Below are 22,753 nucleotides of genomic sequence, written 5' to 3' on the forward strand. Positions count from 1 at the left end.
ACCATTAATCTAAAAATCATCCTTCATTAGGCAGATCTAGAACAGACAGAACACAAGCTTCCAGGTGCACAGTTGACCTTAACTCCCCTCGTATTCTGTGTGTGTGTGTGTGTGTGTGTGTGTAGGCGTGTGTGTGTGTGTGTGTGTGTGTGTGTGTGTATTGTCCACACCGCAGTGCTTGTTCTAGCTGTGTTTTGACTGTGTGTGGTTGTATATCCAGCCCAAGGTAAACTATGTGACTCATACATGCAGCGAGTGCAGTTTATCTGGTGGGGTTTAGATGCAGATAGGACAGTCCAGGGCCAGAAACCCTCACACACTCTTTATGTAACAGCCATACTAAGATTTTTGTGTAGATAACGTGCTTCAAGATTTAAGGTGGAAGGTTTACACAGCCCTACTTTCAGCCTTACAGAAATATCATGAATACTGAACTGAGAACAGAACTGTGTGCATCGCTGTTTATCAGTGCAATTATTCTAGGGGGTTCAAACCAATACTTCAATAGCGTGCTGATTAAAATGTATGATCATATATGGGTGTATACATTACGACTGCACAGAACATCATCAAGGTGCTGATTTAGGGCAAAATGAAGCAGTTATTTTTTTAACTGAAAACACGCTTTGAATGGATGCGATTTGAATTAGCCAATAATCTGCAGGTGTGTGTGTAAAGACGCAGCCGCCTGCTCTTCCGGAGATGCGTCACGATGTTGTGGCACGTGACGTGATGTCACTGCGTTTGTAGTACATAGAGTGCTGGGGATTGTAGTCTTTGGGCTCATAGTCACTCCCATGCTCAGCAGGAATAACAGAAGGAGCAGAATGAGCAGTGGCTGATGTAACAATGTCTTAACATTCAGGTCTTATTATTTAGTTCTGTCCAACAATTAATAAAAGCTGTGACACTTTGCTAAATGTGGTTTAAAGATAACAAAAATAAAAAAATTAATACATTAATGTTTGATGGAATAACCCTGGTTTTGAATCATAGTTTTTATGCATCTTGGCATCATGTTCTCCTCCACCAATCTTACACACAGCTTTTGGATTACTTTATGCCTTTACACATTTAAGCAGTTCAGCTTGATTTATATTCCAGAGGTTTTCAATTTGATAAAATTAAAGAAACGTATCATTTTGTTGTTGTTTCTTTAAGTTTTCAATTAAAACTGACAACTGCATTTATCCTAATCTAATCGAATCTATTCTAATCTAAGAAGTTTATAATTTTATTTGTTAGGTACGTTAACCACTAATACAGGTTTACGGTTTAATAGATCAAAAATAATCACAATGTAAATCGCAATTGCAATACTCTGTGGAGAAATGGCAATTAGTTATTTTTCCCAAACTGTGCATCCCTTTTTTTTTTACCATTTTAATATTGAAGAAATTTGAAATTAGTCCTGACTAATGTTTGCTAATCTGGATTAATCAAGGCCAGTATTCACATTATTAGCAAATCAAAGCATAATCTGTGATGTTACTATGGTGCGACCCTAAATGCGTTCACACTTAATGTCTGCTGTTGCTATTTTGGTGATTTCTGGTTCTGGCTCTAAGAATGGTATTGAATAAGTCCTTTACTGAAAGGAGAAAATGAGAATGTAAGGAGAACACACACCTCGATGGCATCTTTAAGAGATCCAGCAAGCAGAAAAAATGCAGCAGACTGCTCAAAGCGCTGTTTCCCCAGCAGAGAGAAAGCGTTCTTCAGGGCTGCTTTCCTCCAGCGGTCCTCATTGAAGTTATGGCTGAAAAACTGGGTCATCTTCTCATCATGCTGAGACCTGCAAAAATAAGCAAATATATAAATAAACTACTAGCAGACGAGCCAATGTGCCACCTCACTGGTCGAGCTGTTGAGCTAGAATACCTTTTTATCATATAACACAAATAGAATTCATTAGAAAATGACGGAAAGCAATTAGGATCTCTGTATATGAATGAATCTGAAGGTGGTGTTTTAACTGCACTTTCATTTCATTATTTCAGAATTTTATATGAATGCTACTCAATTATTTACACCTCTGAATAAAAGCATAATGAAGGCTTTATGGAGCTGCACTCTAAGGCTTTTAACACCTGTGCAAGTATTCACATGCTGAGGGAAGACTTCACAAATACCTGAAGAGGCCCCAGAGCACAGCCTTCTTCTTCATGGCCAAGTAGAACAACGCAGCATCTAGAGGATCATTATTCCTCTGGAACGCTGCTTTGGCAACCTGTCCAGAGACAAAGAAAGAGAGAGAGAGAGAGGTCATAAAAGAGAAAATAAACATCATAGATATGTTGACTGCCATTAGCTTGCCAGAGTTGATTAGTTATTGACAACATTGATTATTTTATTTAAAAAATAATGGTAACCGTATGTTTGTGGACACCCTTTTAATAAATGCAGCTAATTTAAGTTAGACCCACTGCTGACACAGATACAATATAGTGTCACATAAATGTCAAAAGGTGGGGGGCACAAAAACACCAGATGAAAAAAATTATTTGTGTGTTATAACATTTTGCATGTGTAAAAACTCGAGATAGAGCTTAGATCGGGCCCAAATATCCAGCCTGACCCGGCCCAAGCCTGTGCACCATACACTGTCATTTCGAGCCCGAATTAAACCTGAAAGAGCGTTAAAACTGAGCTTTTTAAAACATATTTGGGATGTTTGAATGAGCAAAATCTGTTCAGAATGATGTTAACTAACATTGCAACACTGAAGAAGCATAGACCTATTATTTAAGAACAATGTTTAAGAACAGATCTGCAAAAGATTAAAACATGAAAATTGAGAACAATGATCCACAGACCTAAACATCAGTAAATGAGGCTGCAACAATGATGTCGGAATTACTTTCCTCTAATCTAAAATGAATTAAAAGAATAGAGAGGTTTAAGAAGAAAAAAATAAATTCTAAACAAACAAACTTACAAACTTTTTATATTGAGCTTATAGTCTATGTGCAAAAAAACACACAAAAAAAACAGTAATAAGGCTCCACTGCACTGTAAATCAAGTGCATAATCCAGACAGGTAGAGTGTGCACTACGTACTGGTGCTTCTTTTTTTAAAAAAACACAGTTTGATTAATACTTTGCTGTATTGGGATTATCACGCCATAACTATATATAATAAAAATAACATTAAAAAACAGACACCTACATCACAGATTATTTTCTTCGGTTCAGGCAGAGAATTTAAGCTCTAACTCAAGAGCACCAAAAAATAAATTGTGTGCACACTGAACAAAAAATCGCTCACAAGTAGACCTACCTCAATAATTGCAATATCGATTTATCGTACAATAAATGAACATGACCTCACTAACAGTAAACAGAATTTAGCCATTTATCCTTCAATAACTGTGGCTCCATAACAAACACACAGTGTGGACTAAAGTAGGCGATGAAATCAGTATATAATTCACAAACTAATTATAATAAATGATTGATCTAATTTTTGCTGTCTTTAAAAAGTGTATAATAGTTTTTTTTAACACTATTCTGTTATGTCAGTGGCATTTAATAATCTTAAAATTACAAAAATATTGTGTATCGCAATCATTTCTGGGACAATATATCGTCCACAAAACATTCTTATCGTTACAGGTCTACTCACAAGATAAATTTTCTCTCTCAAAATTATGCTTGTCCTTGCGCTCTATGCACACTGCCAGCGGCTGCTTTTGCGCACAAGTGTAGAAAGTGGTGCCTTTGCTAGTTTGGAGGCGAATGATAATGGCTAATATCTCCAGGTAGAGTGACCACCTACTACCAACAGCCTGCTTCAGAAAACAAAGACGTAGGAGTGAGAAAAAGTACAGCAGGAGAGTTACCTAGCTAGCTATGCTAAAATCCAAACTATGGGTTTATCTTAACAAGAATAATAGTTATAATCCGGGGTTACGCTTTTCTGTTGACCACTTTGCTCCTTCTTTCTGTCTTGAAGCTGGTAATTTATTTATATTTTTCCAAAACATATCCAGGCCATGTATCCATGTATCAAGTTCCATGACTTTTGCTGGTTTTTCATGGCCTTACGAATCCTGCACATTAAGGCCCTATCAGGATACGTAGTGAGCAGCGTCCGAGCTAGAAGTGTGTTGGGCAGGGACAGGGCAGATTATGGCTTAAGTTGGGGTCAAAAAACACGCTACTGATACCAAAAATTAACTGCGTGCATTAATGCTTTAAAGTTGATAGCCCTAATAACAATATAGTCAAAAAAATTGTTATTGTGACAGGTCTAACTGTAGATATAAGAAGAGAGACAAGATGTGTCTCACCTTCTCCACCATGCGCCTCAGCGTGTTAATATTTCGAATCCACCAGCCAACGCCGACGGCACGAAGTTCAGACCACAGTGGGTCACCCCGCTGCATGGCCGGAATCATGTACAACATTTCCTCCTCTGCCTCAGAGTGAAACGCCCACGCAAAGTGACATGTAGAGACGCCTTAAGGGGGAATCATACAAACACACACACACACATATGCATCTGTTAAACCCTGCATGTGAAGGGAGCTGTGTGGTGTTAAAAAAAAAAAAAAATGGGATTCACAAAGGTTAATAAGAGAATTAAATCATTGATGAACGTAAAAATTCAGAAAAGATAAATTATTTAAACAGGTTTTTTTTTGTTTTGAGAGGGCCAGTGTGTTACCTTGATGCAGTAGCTGGATCCGGTAGAGAGGGGGCAGTGAAGTAAGCAAACAGGTGTGCAGCCGCATTGCCAGCAGGTACCGCAGACCACACTCATCTAAAGCTTCCCCACCTGGAGCGTGCGCACACACACACACACACACACACACACACACACACACACACACACACACACACACACACACACACAAGAGAACACTACACTGAGTAAACATCCCTCAGCACACCACCCTGTCACGCAATGCTTGCCCAGCAGGCTTTACTGGCCTTCACATACAAACACCCGGTTGGTACCCAGTGAGTAATGAGCTCATATTGCTGTGGGCGAAATAAACAACTCATTCAACAATAAAAGGCTCTGACCACCGCTGTCATCCATCCCTAATGCAAAACCAAACAAATCTACAGCTAGACTAACTTTTAATCAACCAACCAAACAAATGTTCTTTCAATGTGTTTATAACTCAGATCACAATAACAATACAATACTCATAAAACAATACAATACCTACTCAGTCTGCATAAACTAAGAACTTTACAAATAAAAAAAACTACAAGATGCTTAGAGGTTTTTTTGAGAAATGAGAAGAGATTGTGTGGGGACCTGGTTGAGATTGAGGGTATACAAATTAGTGGTGCAGGAAAAAATCGATTCGAGCTCGAATCGCGATTTTAACATTGAACGAATCAGAATCGATTCTCATTTTCAAAAAATAGAGCAGAGCTCAGCTACTGTCCAGCAGAACTCTTTAACTGTCCTGCGGAGCTCTTTAACTGTTAAAAAGCACTGCAGGACAGTATGAGCTCCGGTCGACAGTAGCTGAGCTCTGCGGTACAGTTTAAAAGCTCTGCGGTACAGTAGGTAAGCTCTGCGGTACAGTTTAAAAGCTCTGCGGTACAGTTTAAAAGCTCTGCGGTACAGTAGGTAAGCTCTGCGGTACAGTAGGTAAGCTCTGCGCTACAGTAGGTAAGCTCTGCGCTACAGTAGGTAAGCTCTGCGGTACAGTAGGTAAGCTCTGCGGTACAGTAGGTAAGCTCTGCGGTACAGTTAATAAGATCTGCGCAACAGTAGGTAAGCTCTGCGCTACAGTAGGTAAACTCTGCGGTACAGTAGGTAAGCTCTGTGGTACAGTTTAAAAGCTCTGCGCTACAGTAGGTAAGCTCTGCGCTACAGTAGGTAAGCTCTTCGGTACAGTTTAAAAGCTCTGCGCTACAGTAGGTAAGCTCTGCGCTACAGTAGGTAAGCTCTGCGCTACAGTAGGTAAGCTCTGCGCTACAGTAGGTAAGCTCTGCGGTACAGTTTAAAAGCTCTGCGGTACAGTAGGTAAGCTCTGCGGTACAGTTTAAAAGCTCTGCGCTACAGTAGGTAAGCTCTGCGCTACAGTAGGTAAGCTCTGCGGTACAGTTTAAAAGCTCTGCGGTACAGTAGGTAAGCTCTGCGGTACAGTTTAAAAGCTCTGCGGTACAGTAGGTAAGCTCTGCGGTACAGTACAGTTAAAAAGCTCTGTGGTACAGTTAAAAAGCTCTGCGCGACAGTAGGTAAGCTCTGCGGTACAGTTTAAAAGCTCTGCGCTACAGTAGGTAAGCTCTGCGCTACAGTAGGTAAGCTCTTCGGTACAGTTTAAAAGCTCTGCGCTACAGTAGGTAAGCTCTGCGCTACAGTAGGTAAGCTCTTCGGTACAGTTTAAAAGCTCTGCGCTACAGTAGGTAAGCTCTGCGCTACAGTAGGTAAGCTCTGCGCTACAGTAGGTAAGCTCTGCGCTACAGTAGGTAAGCTCTGCGGTACAGTTTAAAAGCTCTGCGGTACAGTAGGTAAGCTGTGCGGTACAGTTTAAAAGCTCTGCGCTACAGTAGGTAAGCTCTGCGCTACAGTAGGTAAGCTCTGCGGTACAGTTTAAAAGCTCTGCGGTACAGTAGGTAAGCTCTGCGGTACAGTAGGTAAGCTCTGCGGTACAGTAGGTAAGCTCTGCGGTACAGTTAAAAAGCTCTGTGGTACAGTTAAAAAGCTCTGCGCGACAGTAGGTAAGCTCTGCGGTACAGTTTAAAAGCTCTGCGGTACAGTAGGTAAGCTCTGCGGTACAGTAGGTAAGCTCTGCGGTACAGTTTAAAAGCTCTGCGCTACAGTAGGTAAGCTCTGCGGTACAGTAGGTAAGCTCTGCGGTACAGTTAAAAAGCTCTGTGGTACAGTTAAAAAGCTCTGCGCGACAGTAGGTAAGCTCTGCGGTACAGTTTAAAAGCTCTGCGGTACAGTAGGTAAGCTCTGCGGTACAGTAGGTAAGCTCTGCGGTACAGTTTAAAAGCTCTGCGCTACAGTAGGTAAGCTCTGCGGTACAGTTAAAAAGCTCCGCAACACAGTAAGTGAACTCCGCGGTACAGTTAAAAAGCTCCGCGCAACAGTGCTCTTACTGCCAGAGGGGTGTGCATGCTAAAATCTAGTCTACAGGTGCTGGTCAACGAATTAGAATAATTTGAAATAGTGCAATCATGAAATTCTTTGAATGCATTTTTTGTGCAGAAAGCAAATCAGGTGTTCACCGCACCTGTCCTACTCGTTAGACTAATCACAGAACTCGTTACCTGGAAAAAAATTTGCTCAGCTGAGCTTTCCAAAAGGCCCACTTAGGCCATTTAACTGTGACACTGTTGTTTTATGGAATTAGAATAATGGAGAAACCGTTTCATTGAATTAGAATAATTTTTATTATAATTACAATCATCACTTTCTCAGTATTTTGTGGCTGCCCCCTTGGCTTGTATGACTGCCTGAAGTCTCTGCGGCATCGATTTGTCCAGCTTGTCGCAAGTTTCCGCACTCACAGCTTCCCAGGCAGTGGCGATGTTCTGCTTCAGTTGGTCCAGCGTAGTAGGCTTTCTGTCGCAAATTTTCCGCTTGACGATGGCCCAAAGGTTTTCAATGACATTGAGGTCAGGCGAGTTGGCCGGCCATGCCAAAACTTCAAGCTGTTTTTTAGTGAACCAATCTTTGGTCGACTTTACCGCATGAGCCGGTGCAAGATCCTGTTGAAATATGAAGTCTTCTTCGCCGAACTGTTCCTCAACAGTCGGAATCAGGAACGTTTCCAGAACATCTTGATATACGGCAGCATTGACAGTCTTCTTGAGGAAGCAGAGTTTCCCTACACCTCGAGCGGACATGCATCCCCAGACCATAACGCTCTGGGGAAACTTGACGGATCTTTTCACGCACTCGTGGTTGTAGGTTTCGCCACCACGACGCCAGACACGAGGACCTTGGTCACCGAAGGAGATGCAGAAGCGTGATTCGTCACTGAAGACCACTTTCTGCCAGTCTTCAGCAGTCCACTCGCCGTGTTCTTTGGCCCACTTCAGCCGTTTCTCCATTTGTTTCTTGTTCAGCATCGGTTTTACTGCTGGAACGCGAGATTTGAAGCCGAGTTGGCGCAGATGACGGTAAGTGGTTGATCTGGAGACGTCAGCGCCGGTCTGCTTGTTCCACAAGTCGGTGAGCTCGGAAGTGGACTTGAACCGGTTGCTGACTGCGATCTTTCTCAGCTGCTTGTTGTCGCGAGCAGAAGTTTTTCGGACGCCGGAACAGTTGGTGCGCTTGCTGCAGTTTTTCTTGAGAGCTTTGCAGACGGAAGACTGGCTGATGCCGAGCTGCTCAGCAATTTTAGTTTGGGTCAAGCCTTGTTGGCGAAGGGCTTGAATTTGAGCCACTATTCCGGTTGAGAGGTCGCGCTGCTTACCCATGATTGATTTTACAACTTAGAAATTCTACTCAACCCTGACTTTATACTGCACAGTGAACACTCTTCACAGAAAACAAAAATTCGAGCATTTATTCTAATTCAATGAAACGGTTTCTCCATTATTCTAATTCAATAAAACAACAGTGTCACAGTTAAATGGCCTAAATGGGCCTTTTGGAAAGCTCAGCTGAGCAAATTTTTTTCCAGGTAACGAGTTCTGTGATTAGTCTAACGAGTAGGACAGGTGCGGTGAACACCTGATTTGCTTTCTGCACAAAAAATGCATTCAAAGAATTTCATGATTGCACTATTTCAAATTATTCTAATTCGTTGACCAGCACCTGTAGTATCTTCTCTGCTTGCTCCATAATTATAGCCTATCTAACGTTCCACTCTTGATCTTGTGGCTGTGTTACATTGATGAGTGTTTTCCAGTTTTAACAATGTCTTACTTTTAGAAATGAATTCAGGATTAGTTAATCATGCTAGAAACTGGCCATTCATTATTGTGGCATTGTCAGTATGTTGCAAAAAGACTAAATACAGTAAGGAACCGGAGTTTATTTTTTTAAAATAAATGTTTTATTTGTTTAAATTGTCCTTTCATCTTTTTATCTTCTCACATAATTAAAACTAAACTTATAGACCATTTGAATTTCAAAATCGTTCCAGAATCGAAAAATCGTTTTTGAATCGACTTGTGACACCAAAAACCAGAATCGAATCGAACTGCCTGACACTGAGAGATTCGCACCCCTAATACGAATGGCAATGAATGCCTCAGAGGAAATGAGAGCGGGTGTGGGGGGACACATAGAGCTGGAGGTGGGAGGCTTAGACGAGAGGGTAAAGTGTATGGGGAGGTATTTGTAGAGTGAGAAGAGAGAGACAGTAGGCTTAAGGATTAAAAGTGCAGAGGAAACTGTACAAGAGACATTGGTAAAGAAGCCAAGGAAGAGGCAATGGGTGTATGATAAGCAAACTGAATATGTGTAGGCAATATGAGATATATAAATGCTATACAAGAGAAACAGAAATGGGTGGAAAGTAGATGAAGAAAGGTGAATGGTGTAGGTTAAATAGTGGAGATGGTGCAGAAATAAAGAGTGCTAAATGAGTAGAATGCAGTCTGCCACAAAGCTTTCGGAGGTGTTTCTATTTGACATTTAAATATTTGTTCAAATTGCATCGTTTCTCTTTGCACAATATAAATGTAAATGTCTCTGATCGTCCCTGAACTGTCTGCGTACTCTGAGTCTGGAACGCTCTGCTCACATCCGCTGTTTACCTCCTCTAAAAGACTAAATAAACACAACCTGATCTGGCTCACTATAGGTAGAAGTGTAGAGCATGATAAAGGCCTGCTTTGTTTATTTTTTTTTCTAATCTAAACTTCTAGCAACCTTCTAGATAAAAAAATAAATAAAATACTGAGACATTTAGCGATGCACTCAAAAAAAATAATAAGTATTAGTTTTAGAAGATTTTTTACACAATTATAATATTGGTTTCAGCGTTTTCCTTGTTTTATGTATTTATATTTACTTCATGTATGAATTATCTGTATTATTTTATATTATATCTATAATCGTATGCATATAGAAATATATATATATATATATATATATTTAATTTTCATACATAAGGCACACCGGATTAAAATGCACAAGGAACAAGGAACAAGGGTGTCACTAAAAATAAATCAAAACAAAACAAAAAAAACATTTTCTCAAATGACTCAAATGAGTGCTGAATGTTAATCTACTGAGATTTCTGTCCTAGGAACTATTTATTTGGGTAAGTAAAGCACTTCCGTTTATTCACAGTAAGCCTAGATTTCCATTATTTTCAACTGCAGCGCAAGCCGTGGTTAGCAGCGCTTAGCGCTAGTAAATGCTGCCCAACAGCGCTACACTAAGGAACCCTGAGTGTTCCGATAATCCAGGGCGCTATTCCCACCTAGCTTGTTTTAACGGTAAAAGAGCTAGCGCTGTGATTAGCGGCTAATGCTAATACTGTGCCGTAGAATCTTTACTGAAACTCCTGTATAACATTGTACTACAGTGGAGTGGCTTTACTGCTTCTTAATACCTGACTGGTAGAATTTATACATAAGGCGCATCGGATTATAAGACGCACTGACGATTTTTGCAAAATGGAAAATGAAAGGATTTTAAGTTCACTTTCTAGTGCAAAAAATATGATATATATTTATTTAATTACTGTTGACATAGAGATGCACCAACCACAGATATTTCTTTTTAGCTTTAGGATTTTCCCACTACTGCCATGTTAAACCTCCCTTTACAGCACTACCTCTGCCCAATTAAATTTCATCCTGTGTGCTATTTTTATTTTTTCTGGGGTCAGAAAGATCGTGTTAGGACACAACCCCAAAATATTGCTTTAAGAATTTAAATGATGAAGATTATTTAAAAAAAATGTATCTAAAATCTAAAGTTGTACATAAATCAATATTTTTTTCAGCATCACCATACATATGCTGTTTTAATTTCATTATATTAAACAGTCAACAATCTTCTCAGAGCTAGTTTTAATATCGTCACAGACTTCCAATCATGCATCATTAAATAGTAAGAATAAAAAAAAATAAAAATAAACAACCTGTGTACTGCTTATCCGTGGCTCCTCCCACTTCAGCACTGGTGGTTGCCACGGTATCAGCGAGAGCCACCAGGAACATCTGCTCAAGGCGGGTGAGTCCAGGCAGGCTAGAGTGCATCAGGTGGGAGGAGAGAACTTGGGCATGCTCGGGTCCGAAGTAGGTTGGCCCGTACATTGACAGATTAATCACTCGAGTCTTCTTCTCCGGCTTCTCCGACGCAAAACTTACGAAATCATCAGTGGTCACTGCCTGAACCTGGAAGAGGTCGGCGTACTGATCTTCTGAAGATTTCTGTATCTCTCGTTCTTGACCTTTCCCACCTTTGCCCATCTCTTCCCCTGCTTTGTAGGAGGTGTCCAGGTCAGCAGAGAGCAGAGCATAAAGAGGGAGGGGTGGGATTGAGTTAATTTCGGTATAATCTCGCCCTCCATCGCGTCCGGCAACGATGGTATCTTTGGCTGTACTTCCGGTCACGCTGATGGTCCTGGACAGGTGTCTTCTTCCTCCGCCTTCACCTCCCTCTATATCCCTCACCACAGCAACTTCCCCAGCAATGCACTTGACCAGATGGGAGAGGATTGCTTTGGCTCGCCTGACCTTGCCCAGGTCCATCAGCTCCAGCAGCTGAGTTGGATGATACTGTGGGAGTGTGGGAGATAGCGAATGGGCTGCTTCAAACAAGCCGCCATCCTGGATCACAGCAGGAACGCGGAAAACGTCATCGATCGCCGTGCCGCTCTCAAATACGCTCTTAGATCTCCCGCGGCTCTCGGCGGGAACAGAGGCAGAGCGGCTGCCGTCGTCCGGAGAAGTCACAGCATGGTCTTCAGCATTACCAGGTTTTTTATCCTGATGCCATTGAGCATAAACATGCATTTCGCAGTCCATTCCAATGACTAAAATACCATCTCTCACCCAGGACAGAGACACAGGAAGAGATGGTGTCCCATCCACTGATGATACCAAATCCACGGCGCGCAAAAGAACCCATCTGGACCGAACGCCCTGCTTCACACTGCCCCCGAGTGGCAGAGTAATAACTGCCATGCCGTCCTTGCCCCCAGTCTGTTCGGTGACTATCCCAGAGATGCGGCCGTACATAAGGATATTAGACCCCACTCCGACGGTCAAGATGTGCGAGCCGTCCTCCTTGGACAACCAGTCGAGGTGCACAAAGTGCTTAATGTTAGGGCTGTCTTTGGTCACAAATAGATCAGACTTGCTATACACCACCAGGTTGCTGTCCACACTCACTCTGGAGTCCAGGGCGTTCGTCGGTTTGCTGAAGTCATCCAGGTGGATGGTTTGTTCTAGAACCCACTCTGAACCCCCCGTTGACTCACACTCATAGATGGACACGTGCATTGAAAAGTCTTTAGATGATGAGCTTTCGTAACTCGGGACCAGCTGCTTGAACGCCACAGCGAGGCGGCCGGTGTACGAGCAGCTGACTGCCACGGGTCGGCCACTAACCACAAGTGCACTGTTGTTGTCTTCCTCCTCATTCAGCAGGCACCAAGGCTCCCAGCAGTACGTGCGCGACTCCTCCGGATCCGGGGCCGACGTGTCGGTCTCCACTGCACACCTCCAGAAGCGAACGCGACTGTCTGAACAGGTCATAACAAGCAGGTACGGTGCCAGACACACTGGATAGATGGAGGAGGAGCTCAGGTGACCTGGAAAGAAAAAAAAATATATAAATAATAATAAAACTGAATTCCAAATATTATATTAATTCACAGAAGAGAGTACTACATTGATTTAAAACTATATGAAGACCACAGAAGGCCACAGTGGTTTACTAAATAAACATATGTTCAGGTTACCTCAGCTAACATTAGCACATCTCTTGTATATCTCTTCTCTGTTTCAGCTCAACAACAGTCAGTATGTGAAAAGACAGTAAATTAGTGAACTAATTCACTGATGTATTTCATTCAATTTTATTTAGTACAAAGTGGTGCTGAGTTTTATTCCAGTTCTTTCGGTATACCAGAGGAAAAATTTTAACTGGTATGCATTTTTCACAAACCACCATACCACTAGAGTATGGTGGAGAGCACTGTATATAACTGCACTGCCAAAGAAGCAAAATACAACTAGCTAGCTAACACTAGCCAGTTAGCATAACAAGCTAACGCACTGGAGTAACAGTATGTCAGCTCTGTGGAGTCAAATGCCCTGTCCTGCCTCAAGAAAAACGAGAACTTTATCTAAGGAGCTCCTGTTGCTGCTCCTCGCTGCATGAGTGTTTTTATCGAAGTAAAATAGAAAAACAACAGCAAACAGCAAGAAATTAGCTCAGAAATGGTCCTGGGTACAGAATCATTTATTCAGCATAAGTGATAAAACTCCAATGAATTAATACTGTAGCTTGAAAATGATTTTATTGAAAAAAATAAAATTTAAATTGAATTTTTGATTTATTAACTGGAGAAAAAAGGGAATTGTGGATGATTTTAATACTGCAATGCCTCTAACAGCTTCAAGATTAACGTATTGTAAACCGATATTAACCTTGTGTCTTACTTGTGCAATAAAGCTTTTGAGAAATATCTCTTTGAATACTTAAACATTGAGTATTTTAGGTTCATTTATAGTGTTTATGGAACTATTTTAAATATTCGGTTTTCTAAAGAAATCTATGTTAAAGATGTTGGTGTATCTCTTTTTTTGTAAGGTCCTTTGTTTAAATTATTCAGCTGTTTTTCTGCTAATGAAGTATTGATTTCTTCATATATTAGTGACCCCCTTAGGAATCAAAGCCTTAATTTAAAGCTTTAGTGTTTTATATTATATTTGTATTACCAGAATCTTGAAAAATACAGAGATACACATTTTTGGTCATACCGCCCAGCACTAGTACAAAGCAAAATTGATTTGAAACCTGAACCAGTTTATCTGCTCTCCCTGGCATAGGCAAAGCTATGAACGGCTTTGGGGAGAGTGTAAATGTAAATGAACAATAAAAAATGCTGAATTTAACCCTCACTATACAGAACTGAAACTCTGAATGTAAATATAACTCTTTGTATATTACAATACACAATTATGATAAGAATAATAAAATATGAGCCAAATGAACGTTCAAAATGGAAATAATGCTAGACCTTTGTAAAGCTCTTATGTTGTGAATACTCAAGACCATTATCCTGAAATGTATGACTGTTTTTGCATGGGCTACGAATACCATGTTTGTATTCTTATGAAGTCATTACTTTTTTTTTATTTTTTTTTTGAAAAAACATTGTGTAATCAGCTTGTTTAATACTTCTAAATATTTTTTTCAGTTGACAAATTGTGAAGGAAACATGATGGCAATCATTTAATTAAACAATAATAAAAAAAAAAAAACATATTTGCTGCCCATACCTGCTGAGGGAGTTACACGGATGACCTCCACACCTAGAGGGAGCTCCAGCCTCTGGCTATAGACGAGTTTGGAGCTGAGAATGAGTTTGCTGGCAGACTGAAGATTAGCAGAGGAAGAGGAGCGAGGAAGTGGGCTGTGACCTGGAGTTGTTTCTGGGGATGAGTCAGCATTATTCAGGGCATGTGGAACTGTCAGCTGGTTCTGGAAAAATGGCTCGGGGGCTGGTTCATCTGCAGAGATACAGAAAAATCCATTTAAATCGTGATGTAGCTGTCATTTTTTATTTATTTTTTCTGCTATTGGAAAATACCAGCTGTTATTTTTTTCTTTTGTCATGACCATAATAAGTTAAATCCCTATTATGTACATAAAGAACAGAAGCACTGAACCAAGTACAACATTCTTATACCAAATTTAGATCTCTTTCTCAGGTCCTCAGGCTGCAGACTGCCATTTTAAGGCTAGGCCTGTTACTGACTCAAGTTTTGTTTTAATCAGTGCCCTGGAGGTCTTGTATGAAGTGGAGGGCCAAGTTGGCTCTGGAGCCCCACCAAGCTGCAAGATCCAGCTCCAGTTCCAGCTCCAACATCATTTACTGCAGAGAAAATCCTGCCATGAACAAATTCACACAAGAACAGAGAGCCAGGTTTCTCTTTCAAGTTCTTACAAAGCTCTAATGAAGCTTGGCTTTAAAAAAACATTTTAATCTTCATAATAATGGTAATGAGACATTGGTCTACAACTCCACATTTAATTCCAATATAAACCAGTCTTAATAAACCCATTGGTCATACTGCCTGATTACAGAGATTTAAATGAATGTTTAGTGCATTATTAAATCAATGCAAATATATTATAGATACACAGGCAGCCATACACACTTTATTCAGAATATACACTACTGGTCAACAGTTTTAGAGCACCCCCATTGTTTAGTTGTTAAATAGCAATGCTGTGTGACTCAGACAAGCTATTTTTTTATTTTCTCATCTTAGCAAAGATTTTATTGCTGCTCATCACTTCACCAGTCAGACCAGCTTTTCTCTTCACTGTTGAAACTAAGACTTAGTTCAATCATGTTAAACAGAGCTAAATGCTAAAGCTGTTGCCATGTGGGTCAGCCAGATGTAACTCTTCCTGTACCAGTTTTCTCCAGTCCTTTAAAGGTGTAGGAAATAGTACTCACTGCTCTCTTTTTTTTATTTTATTTTATTTTTTTTTTATTTCTAATTTTTCCCATTTTCTCCCCAATTTACACAGCCAATTACCCAACCCACTCATTAGGACTCCCCCATCACTAGTGATGCCCCAACACACCAGGAGGGTGAAGACTAACACATGCTTCCTCTGATACCGCTTCTTTTCGAGCTGCTGCTGATGCAGCATTGCCGAGCAGCCAGCGCACTTGGAGGAAAGCACAGCGGCTTGGCTCCGATACATCAGCTCACAGACGCCCTGTGCTGTAGACATCACCGTTGGAGTGATGTGGGGAGAGAGCGCCATCTACCCACCCAGAGGGAGCAGGGCCAATTTTGCTCCCTCTAACGCCGGCAGCTTGATGGCAAAGCTGCATGAGCCGGGGTTCGAACCTGCGACCTCCTGCTCATAGTGGCAGCGCTTTAGACCGCTGGACCACTCGGCGCTCTGTACTCACTGCTCTCTGATGTCATCTGTAATGTATTGAATGTAAAGACTTATACTTTTAAAAATTACAAAGTTCTCTGCTTCTGTGTCTTTTCTAGTTATTATGATGAAAATGTGCTATGTGTTGTAAAAGTATATTTACAACATTTATACAATTTAAAAAAATACTAAGATTACTTTTTTCAGTTTTAATTCATTTGTTTTCCAGCCCTGACAGTTCACTGCAAAATTCTGTGGGAAAGGAAAATGATCTGTAATTTAACCATAACTGTTAGACCCTTAATCAAGAAATTATTACACATGCTGGTGCAAAAATAAAAAACAACCTAGAGTTATAGTTTTGATAGGGTTTTAAAAAAACATCTCAATCTCACCCGTCTCTAAACAAATACTGCTGCATGTCAGACACCAAAACACAACATACATTCCAATCTGTTTACAATGTAGTCAATGCTACCAATTCAATGATGATACGGCTGACAGCAGGCAGCATGTCTGGGATGTTCCAGTGCCTAAATGTAAAAGGATTTGGTGTGTGCAGAACCCACACACCGTTAAAAAGAGACTGAGTGCATGATACACTCACCCACACAAGCCTGGACGGACTTCAGATGCAGATGCCACATCTGCAGCACAGAGTTCCTATTCTCATCCTTCTCAATCACTACCAGGAAGAACTTCTCCGAGAACGGAGGGGGGCGGTACTCTGTTACAACAAACAAACAAGAAATAAAAATAACACGAAATAAAAATAATAGAAAAAAATAATAGAAGAAAATGAGACAAGAAAAGAGAAGAGAAAATGGATTAAGAGAAGAGAAGAGAGAAAGGAACATGAGAGAGAAGAGAACATAAGAGAGAAGAGAACGATCGAAAATAATTAAAAAGAAAAGAGAAGAGGATGAGAGGACAGAATTAGGGAAGAGAAAAAAAGAGAAAAGAGAATAAGCGAAAAGAGAGAAGAGAAGAAAATGAGCGAAAAGAGTTGAAGAGAAGAGAAGAAGGAACATGAGAGAGAAAAGAGAAAATAACATGAGAGAAGAGAAGAGAACATGAGAGAAGATTAGAGTAGAGAAGAGAACATGAGAGAAGAGAAGAAAAGAGAAGACAAGAGAAGAGAAGAAAAGAGAAGACAAAAGAAGAGTAGAAAAGAGAAGACAAGAAAAGAGAAGACAAAAGAAGAGAAGAAAAGAGAAGAAAAGAGAAGACAAGAGAAGAGAAGACAAAAGAAGAGAAGAAAAGAGAAGACAAAAGAAGAGAAGAAAAGAGAAGACAAAAGAAGAGAAGAAAAGAGAAGACAAGTGAAGAAGGAACATGGGAGCAAAGAGAAAATAACATGAGAGAGAAAAGAGAAAATAACACGAGAGAAGAGAAGAGAAGAGAAGAGAAGAGAAGAGAAGAGAAGAGAAGAGAAGAGAAGAGCACCTTCAGCAGAGTGGAAATCAGCAGCACTTATATCAGCAATGTCATCATGAGGTTTGTATCCTAAAATAAAATCCTCCTGGAAGACGTGGAGCAGCTGTGTGTTTGAGCCACACTGCAGAAAAACAGAGAGAGAGGAAGAGAAAACGTACACAACCATGAGTCTGCAAGTCAGCCACTGGATCTGACTGTAATATATACATATATAGCTTGTAATTTGTAAGCATGGGGACAGAGAGCTTTTACCTGGTTGGTGATCACATCCAGCTCAATAATGCAGCCGGGCCGAGCGGTGGACTGCTGACTGACAATGTTGAACACCTCACCCACCAATTTCTGCACAAACAAGCAAACTACTTTAAACTGCTGTCTGCAGGGGTCCCCAAATTATACTTAGATTATTAATGTCATTATCATGACATTCTGGAATCATCTGTTAAAATCTGATAAAATTATCGTATATTTTAATATCTCAGTTAGGGGTGTGCCATATTATATTGTATATAATAATAACATTTTATTTACATTTTGTTGTAGTAGTTTATTCTTGATTTTTATTTTTTTTTAATTCAGTGTTTCACAATCACAAAAATACCATGAATGATGGTGATATTTATTTTAGGGCCATATAACCCACCCCTAGTGCCAATCGCATTTGTTAGTGCCAATCGCATTTGTTTTTAATAATTTTTATTGGGCACCAAGTGGCCCAGTGGTCTAAAGCACTGCCACTATGATCGGAAGATGATGGGATGATCGAAGATGCATGTGTACACTGAAAATGGCCAGGCTACCGTCCTCCCATTTTTTTTTTTAACTGCTGCTGATGCAGCATAGTCTCAGTTTCGATACATCAGTTCACAGACGCCTTGCGCTGATCAACATCACCCTAGGAGTAACAAGACGATAGAGCGTCATCTTCCCAACCAGAGAGTGCAAGGCCAATTGTGCTCTCTCAGGGCTCCGGCAGTTGATGGCAAGCTGCGTAACCGTACACAATTGGCCTTGCACTCTCTGGTTGGGTAGATGGCACTCTATCTTCTAGTCACTCCTAGGGTGATGTTGATCAGCACAAGGCGTCTGTGAGCTGATGTATCAAAACCAAGCCGCTGCACCTCCTTTCAAGCATGCTATAATGCTATTTAGCAATGCTACATCAGCAGCAGTTGAAAAAGTCAAGGGCATTCTTAACTGACACATGTAACAGACTCTGTAGTGAAGTCGTGGAGCAACAACATAACGTCACATTTTTTATGCATTAGTAACCTTTATCTTTTCTGCCTAATTCCAATCCTTTAAAAATACATGACTGGCCCTGATTTCTGATTAAATGATTTCTGATCACATGATCCGATCGGGTACAACCTTACTGCAGACCTTAATTATCACACATTTGCCTCAAAGCACATGTTGCTAACTGAACTGAATATACACTGTGTTCCAAATTATTATGCAAAAAGTGTTTAGGAGTGATAAAGTAAGATTTTTTTTGTTTGTCAGTTAAACTCATTGATGGTGATGTGCGTCAGGGCTCTTTATATCACTGAAAGCAATTGCAGACACCTGTGCTAATAAGTTTGGCAGGCGTGTCCAATTAAAAGCAAGACTACTTAAGAAGGCTGTCCCACATTATTAAGCAGCCTACATTTTAAGCCAAAATGGAAAAGAAAAAGGATGTGTCGGCTGCTGAGAAGCAACAAATTGTGGAGTGTTTTTGTCAAGGCATGACTACAATCAACATTGCCAAGACACTTCATCATGATCATCGCACAATCCAGAAGTATGTAGCTGACTCAGAGCACACACGTGTACGTGCTGATAAGGAAAAATATAGGACTCTTTCCAACAGGCAATTACAACAGGTTAAAAGAGCAGCTGCAAAAATGCCTTGTCATAGCAGCAGACAGGTTTTTGAAGCTGCTGGTGCCTCCAACATCCCCCGAACAACAAGATGCAGGGTCCTTCAGAGGTTTGCAGCTGTGCATAAGCCATCCTGTCGACCTCCTCTATCCACTGCACACAAGCAGAAACAGCTCCAGTGGGCCAAACAATACATGAAGACTGACTTCAAAACTGTTTTGTTCACCGTTGAGTGCCGTGCAACAATCGATGATCCTGATGGATGGAGTGGTGGATGGCTGGTTGATGGACACCCCATGCAAACAAAGCTACGGAGGAGGTGGGGTAATGTTTTGGGCTGGAATCATGGGGAGAGAGATTGTCGGGCCCTTTAGGATCCCTGAAGGGGTAAAGATGACCTCCATAATGTTTGTGGAGTTTCTCAAACAGCACTTCCTGTCATGGTTCAAGAAGAAGAACCGTGCATTCCACAGCAAGATCATTTTCATGCATGATAATGCACCGTCTCATGCTGCAAAGAACACATCTGCATCTCTGGCTGCTATAGGCATCACAAGGGACAAACTTATGGTGTGGCCCCCATGCTCCCCTGACCACAACCCCATTGAGAACCTCTGGAGCATCATCAAAAGGAGTGTCTAGGATGGCGTGAGGCAGTTCACATGTAAGCAACAGCTCTGGGAGGGTATTCTGTCCTCATGCAAGACAATTGAAGCAGATACCATCCAAAACCTGACAAATTCAATGAACTAGAGAGTTCAGAAGATCCTTTCGAACAAGGGGTCCTATGTGCAAATGTAACATCACCTAGAATAAAGTTTTGACTGGAAAACTGTTTGATTTCAGTTTGTAATAACTTGCTAATGCTTATAATTTCACAAATGACCATTTTTTTGTTCTTCATAAAAATGAAAAGGTTGAAAACTCTGCTGTGCATAATAATTTGGAACATGCATTTTGAGTGCATTTTGAGTGTATTATTTTTTTTTTATTATACTGTTATCATTGGCAGTTTGTTCAAAAATCTTTCAATTGTACTATAATTGTTGATGACTGGAAAATTACAATAACTGCAATTCATATAGGTAATTTTGGAAAATCTGAGAAAATATTATTTGCATAATAATTTGGAACACAGTGTAGAAGACTCACAGAGGTCTCTGGATCAGACAGTTCGTCTAGCAGCTTCCTGGCATCCACCACGGCCTGGTACAGTCGCAGATTTTTCCCATCCGAGGCCACAAAACAAGCACTTGCGGAGTTACAATATGTGCCTTTAAGAGAAAGGAGAGAGGTTTAAAAATATGGTTTATGGTAAGGGATTACAAGATCTTCAATAAACCACTGAAGTGAGTCATTCTGTCCTCAGTATGCACAAAAACATCTTCAGGACCCTATACATTGAATTTGTAAATTTGTAATTCTAAAATAGCTAATCGTAAGCTAATGCTACTCCGCACTAAAACAACATCACAGGACTGCAGCACTGTAATCAGCACACTTCACCAGTGTACTTAAGTGGTATTAGTGTGTTTAATTGAAGAAGCATATGTTTGTCTTCCACAGATCTCTTATAAGTATTAGTACTATAATTAAACTGGTCAACCATCTGTCACACTGACACAAGTTTAACAGTCGTACCAAAATGAAATCATATGCTGTGCTTAAGAGCTAACCAGCATGATTACCAGCAACAAGTTAGTTTTTAAAGGTATCATCCCATCGTTTTTTCATTCATTTTAAAATGTCTAGTTGTGGTCTCTAGTATGAATGAATGCCATATGAGCCGCTTTTTGTGAAAAAAAAGGGCTCAGGTGATTCGGTATAACGCTGCTTTAGTCCAGTGGAGGAATGGATGGGAGAATCGATAAGATTTTTAGCTTTTGTTAATGAATACTTTTGTTGGCTGAGCCGCAGAAGGGGACAGAAACTGTTCAGAACTGTTCTAAACATACACCTACCTATCTCAATTGCTCTTCGCTGGTGTTGTTCCATAGGCCAATTCAAACCATTGTTTCTTAGCTCTAAATTACTGAGCAAAGCATAGAACACTGATGTGATTTTTGCTGTTAGCTCCTATCTGACAATATGGCATCGCTGCCGGCTTCAGCTCTGCCTGCAGGCAGTTGCGAGCCCATGAAGGTAGGAGAGGCCATAAATATTAATAAACAGGTTGAAATAGACATGGGTCCTTTTCCTGATCGGCTTGTTTTTCTGAATATATTATCTTTTTTAGCTACTGCAAACAGCGGAGGTTGAGGAAGAGTTTCATGTGCAGCATTATATAAGTTTCACAAACAACAAGAAAAAGTGCATTTTAACGTAACATAATTAATATAATTAATGGAAGAAAGAGAACAATGTTGTCTTTTAAATTTAAAATAACTTCTTTGTGATTTCAGGTTCATTTTAAACTTCTACTGAAACTGCCTTATCTATTTTCCTCCCCTTTTAAATCTCATCCATTTCTTTCTTTCCATCTCTTACCGAGTACAGAGCTGGGGACGAGTGTGGGCAGCCAGGCTACATTGGAGAACGCAGACGTGTGAAGGGAATTGATGCGTGCGAGCTCGGACACGCCTCCAGTGCAGGAGAGCGGGCCAATGTGATCCACGCGCCACAGGATCAGCTCGCTATAGATGGCGTTGGGGTCGTGGAAAGTGCGTGTCGCCGCATTCCGCATTTGCTTCTGGGGGACGCCTCTCATTGGCCGGACAGGTCTTAGAGGTCCACCTTCCTGGTCTCCATCAGAGCTGCCTGGTCCAGAGGGTGGAGTCAGCAGGGCGTTGTGGTGCGAGGACGTCAGCAGAAGTGGCAGGACGGTGTGGCAGGCCAGGTCGTTGAGATGGAAGCGATGTCCGCAGTAACGGTACTTGTGTGAAACTGTGAGAACGTTTGAGAAAGCTGACTTCTCGGCGAAGGTGACCGCCCACTGGTTGAGGGATCCATCAACATGCTTGGACACCATCATTACAGCAGGACCAATCACAGCAGCGAGGGAGTGGCCGAGAGAGCTGAGGCCGGCGGACGCGGACGCGCTCTGCGTGACCTGACAGTCCTTCTTTTCTGAATCCAGAGCGCCCTCGCCGTCACGGTCAATAAAGGTGCAGGCGTACATCATGATGTTTTTACTCAGAGAATTAGCATCACCTGTGGGGAACGCTACAGGAATCCGTGAGGAGAACGCCACCTGGAGCAGGAGAGAAATAATATAATCATGTCAATTTTTAAAACATCAGTGCAGACATGAATAAAACCTAAAATAAACTAAAACTATTATTAAAATTGATTATAGTAGGTGTAAAAGGATTTTTTTTTATAATAAAATGTGTGTCAGAGCTCCATTGTGTAGGGCTAAATTACTGAATTAACTTTGAGCTGACTTATTTTGTTAGTTCAAAATAGATTTTCTCCGTTGATAAGTAGAAA

General features: G+C 40.9%; 1 protein-coding gene across 7 annotated transcripts in view; it reads right to left on the reverse strand.

The window, feature by feature from the left end:
* The window catches only part of dmxl2 (Dmx-like 2), a 117,620-nt gene that overhangs the window by 57,511 nt on the left and 37,356 nt on the right, over nucleotides 1-22,753 (reverse strand). For all 7 annotated transcript variants that reach the window (XM_022687011.2, XM_022687010.2, XM_022687008.2 and 4 more), the window contains exons 12-22: nucleotides 21,812-22,514; nucleotides 20,477-20,598; nucleotides 17,711-17,800; nucleotides 17,468-17,579; nucleotides 16,629-16,748; nucleotides 14,398-14,628; nucleotides 11,025-12,701; nucleotides 4,670-4,780; nucleotides 4,293-4,462; nucleotides 2,133-2,230; nucleotides 1,630-1,795 (exon numbers count right to left, since the gene is read on the reverse strand). In XM_022687011.2, the coding sequence (XP_022542732.2) occupies nucleotides 1,630-1,795; nucleotides 2,133-2,230; nucleotides 4,293-4,462; nucleotides 4,670-4,780; nucleotides 11,025-12,701; nucleotides 14,398-14,628; nucleotides 16,629-16,748; nucleotides 17,468-17,579; nucleotides 17,711-17,800; nucleotides 20,477-20,598; nucleotides 21,812-22,514 (3,600 nt within the window). The remainder of the gene's footprint in view (nucleotides 1-1,629; nucleotides 1,796-2,132; nucleotides 2,231-4,292; nucleotides 4,463-4,669; nucleotides 4,781-11,024; nucleotides 12,702-14,397; nucleotides 14,629-16,628; nucleotides 16,749-17,467; nucleotides 17,580-17,710; nucleotides 17,801-20,476; nucleotides 20,599-21,811; nucleotides 22,515-22,753) is intronic.

This window comes from Astyanax mexicanus, chromosome 9 (assembly GCF_023375975.1).
Source record: "Astyanax mexicanus isolate ESR-SI-001 chromosome 9, AstMex3_surface, whole genome shotgun sequence".
In the NCBI taxonomy this organism is placed as follows: domain Eukaryota; kingdom Metazoa; phylum Chordata; class Actinopteri; order Characiformes; family Acestrorhamphidae; genus Astyanax; species Astyanax mexicanus.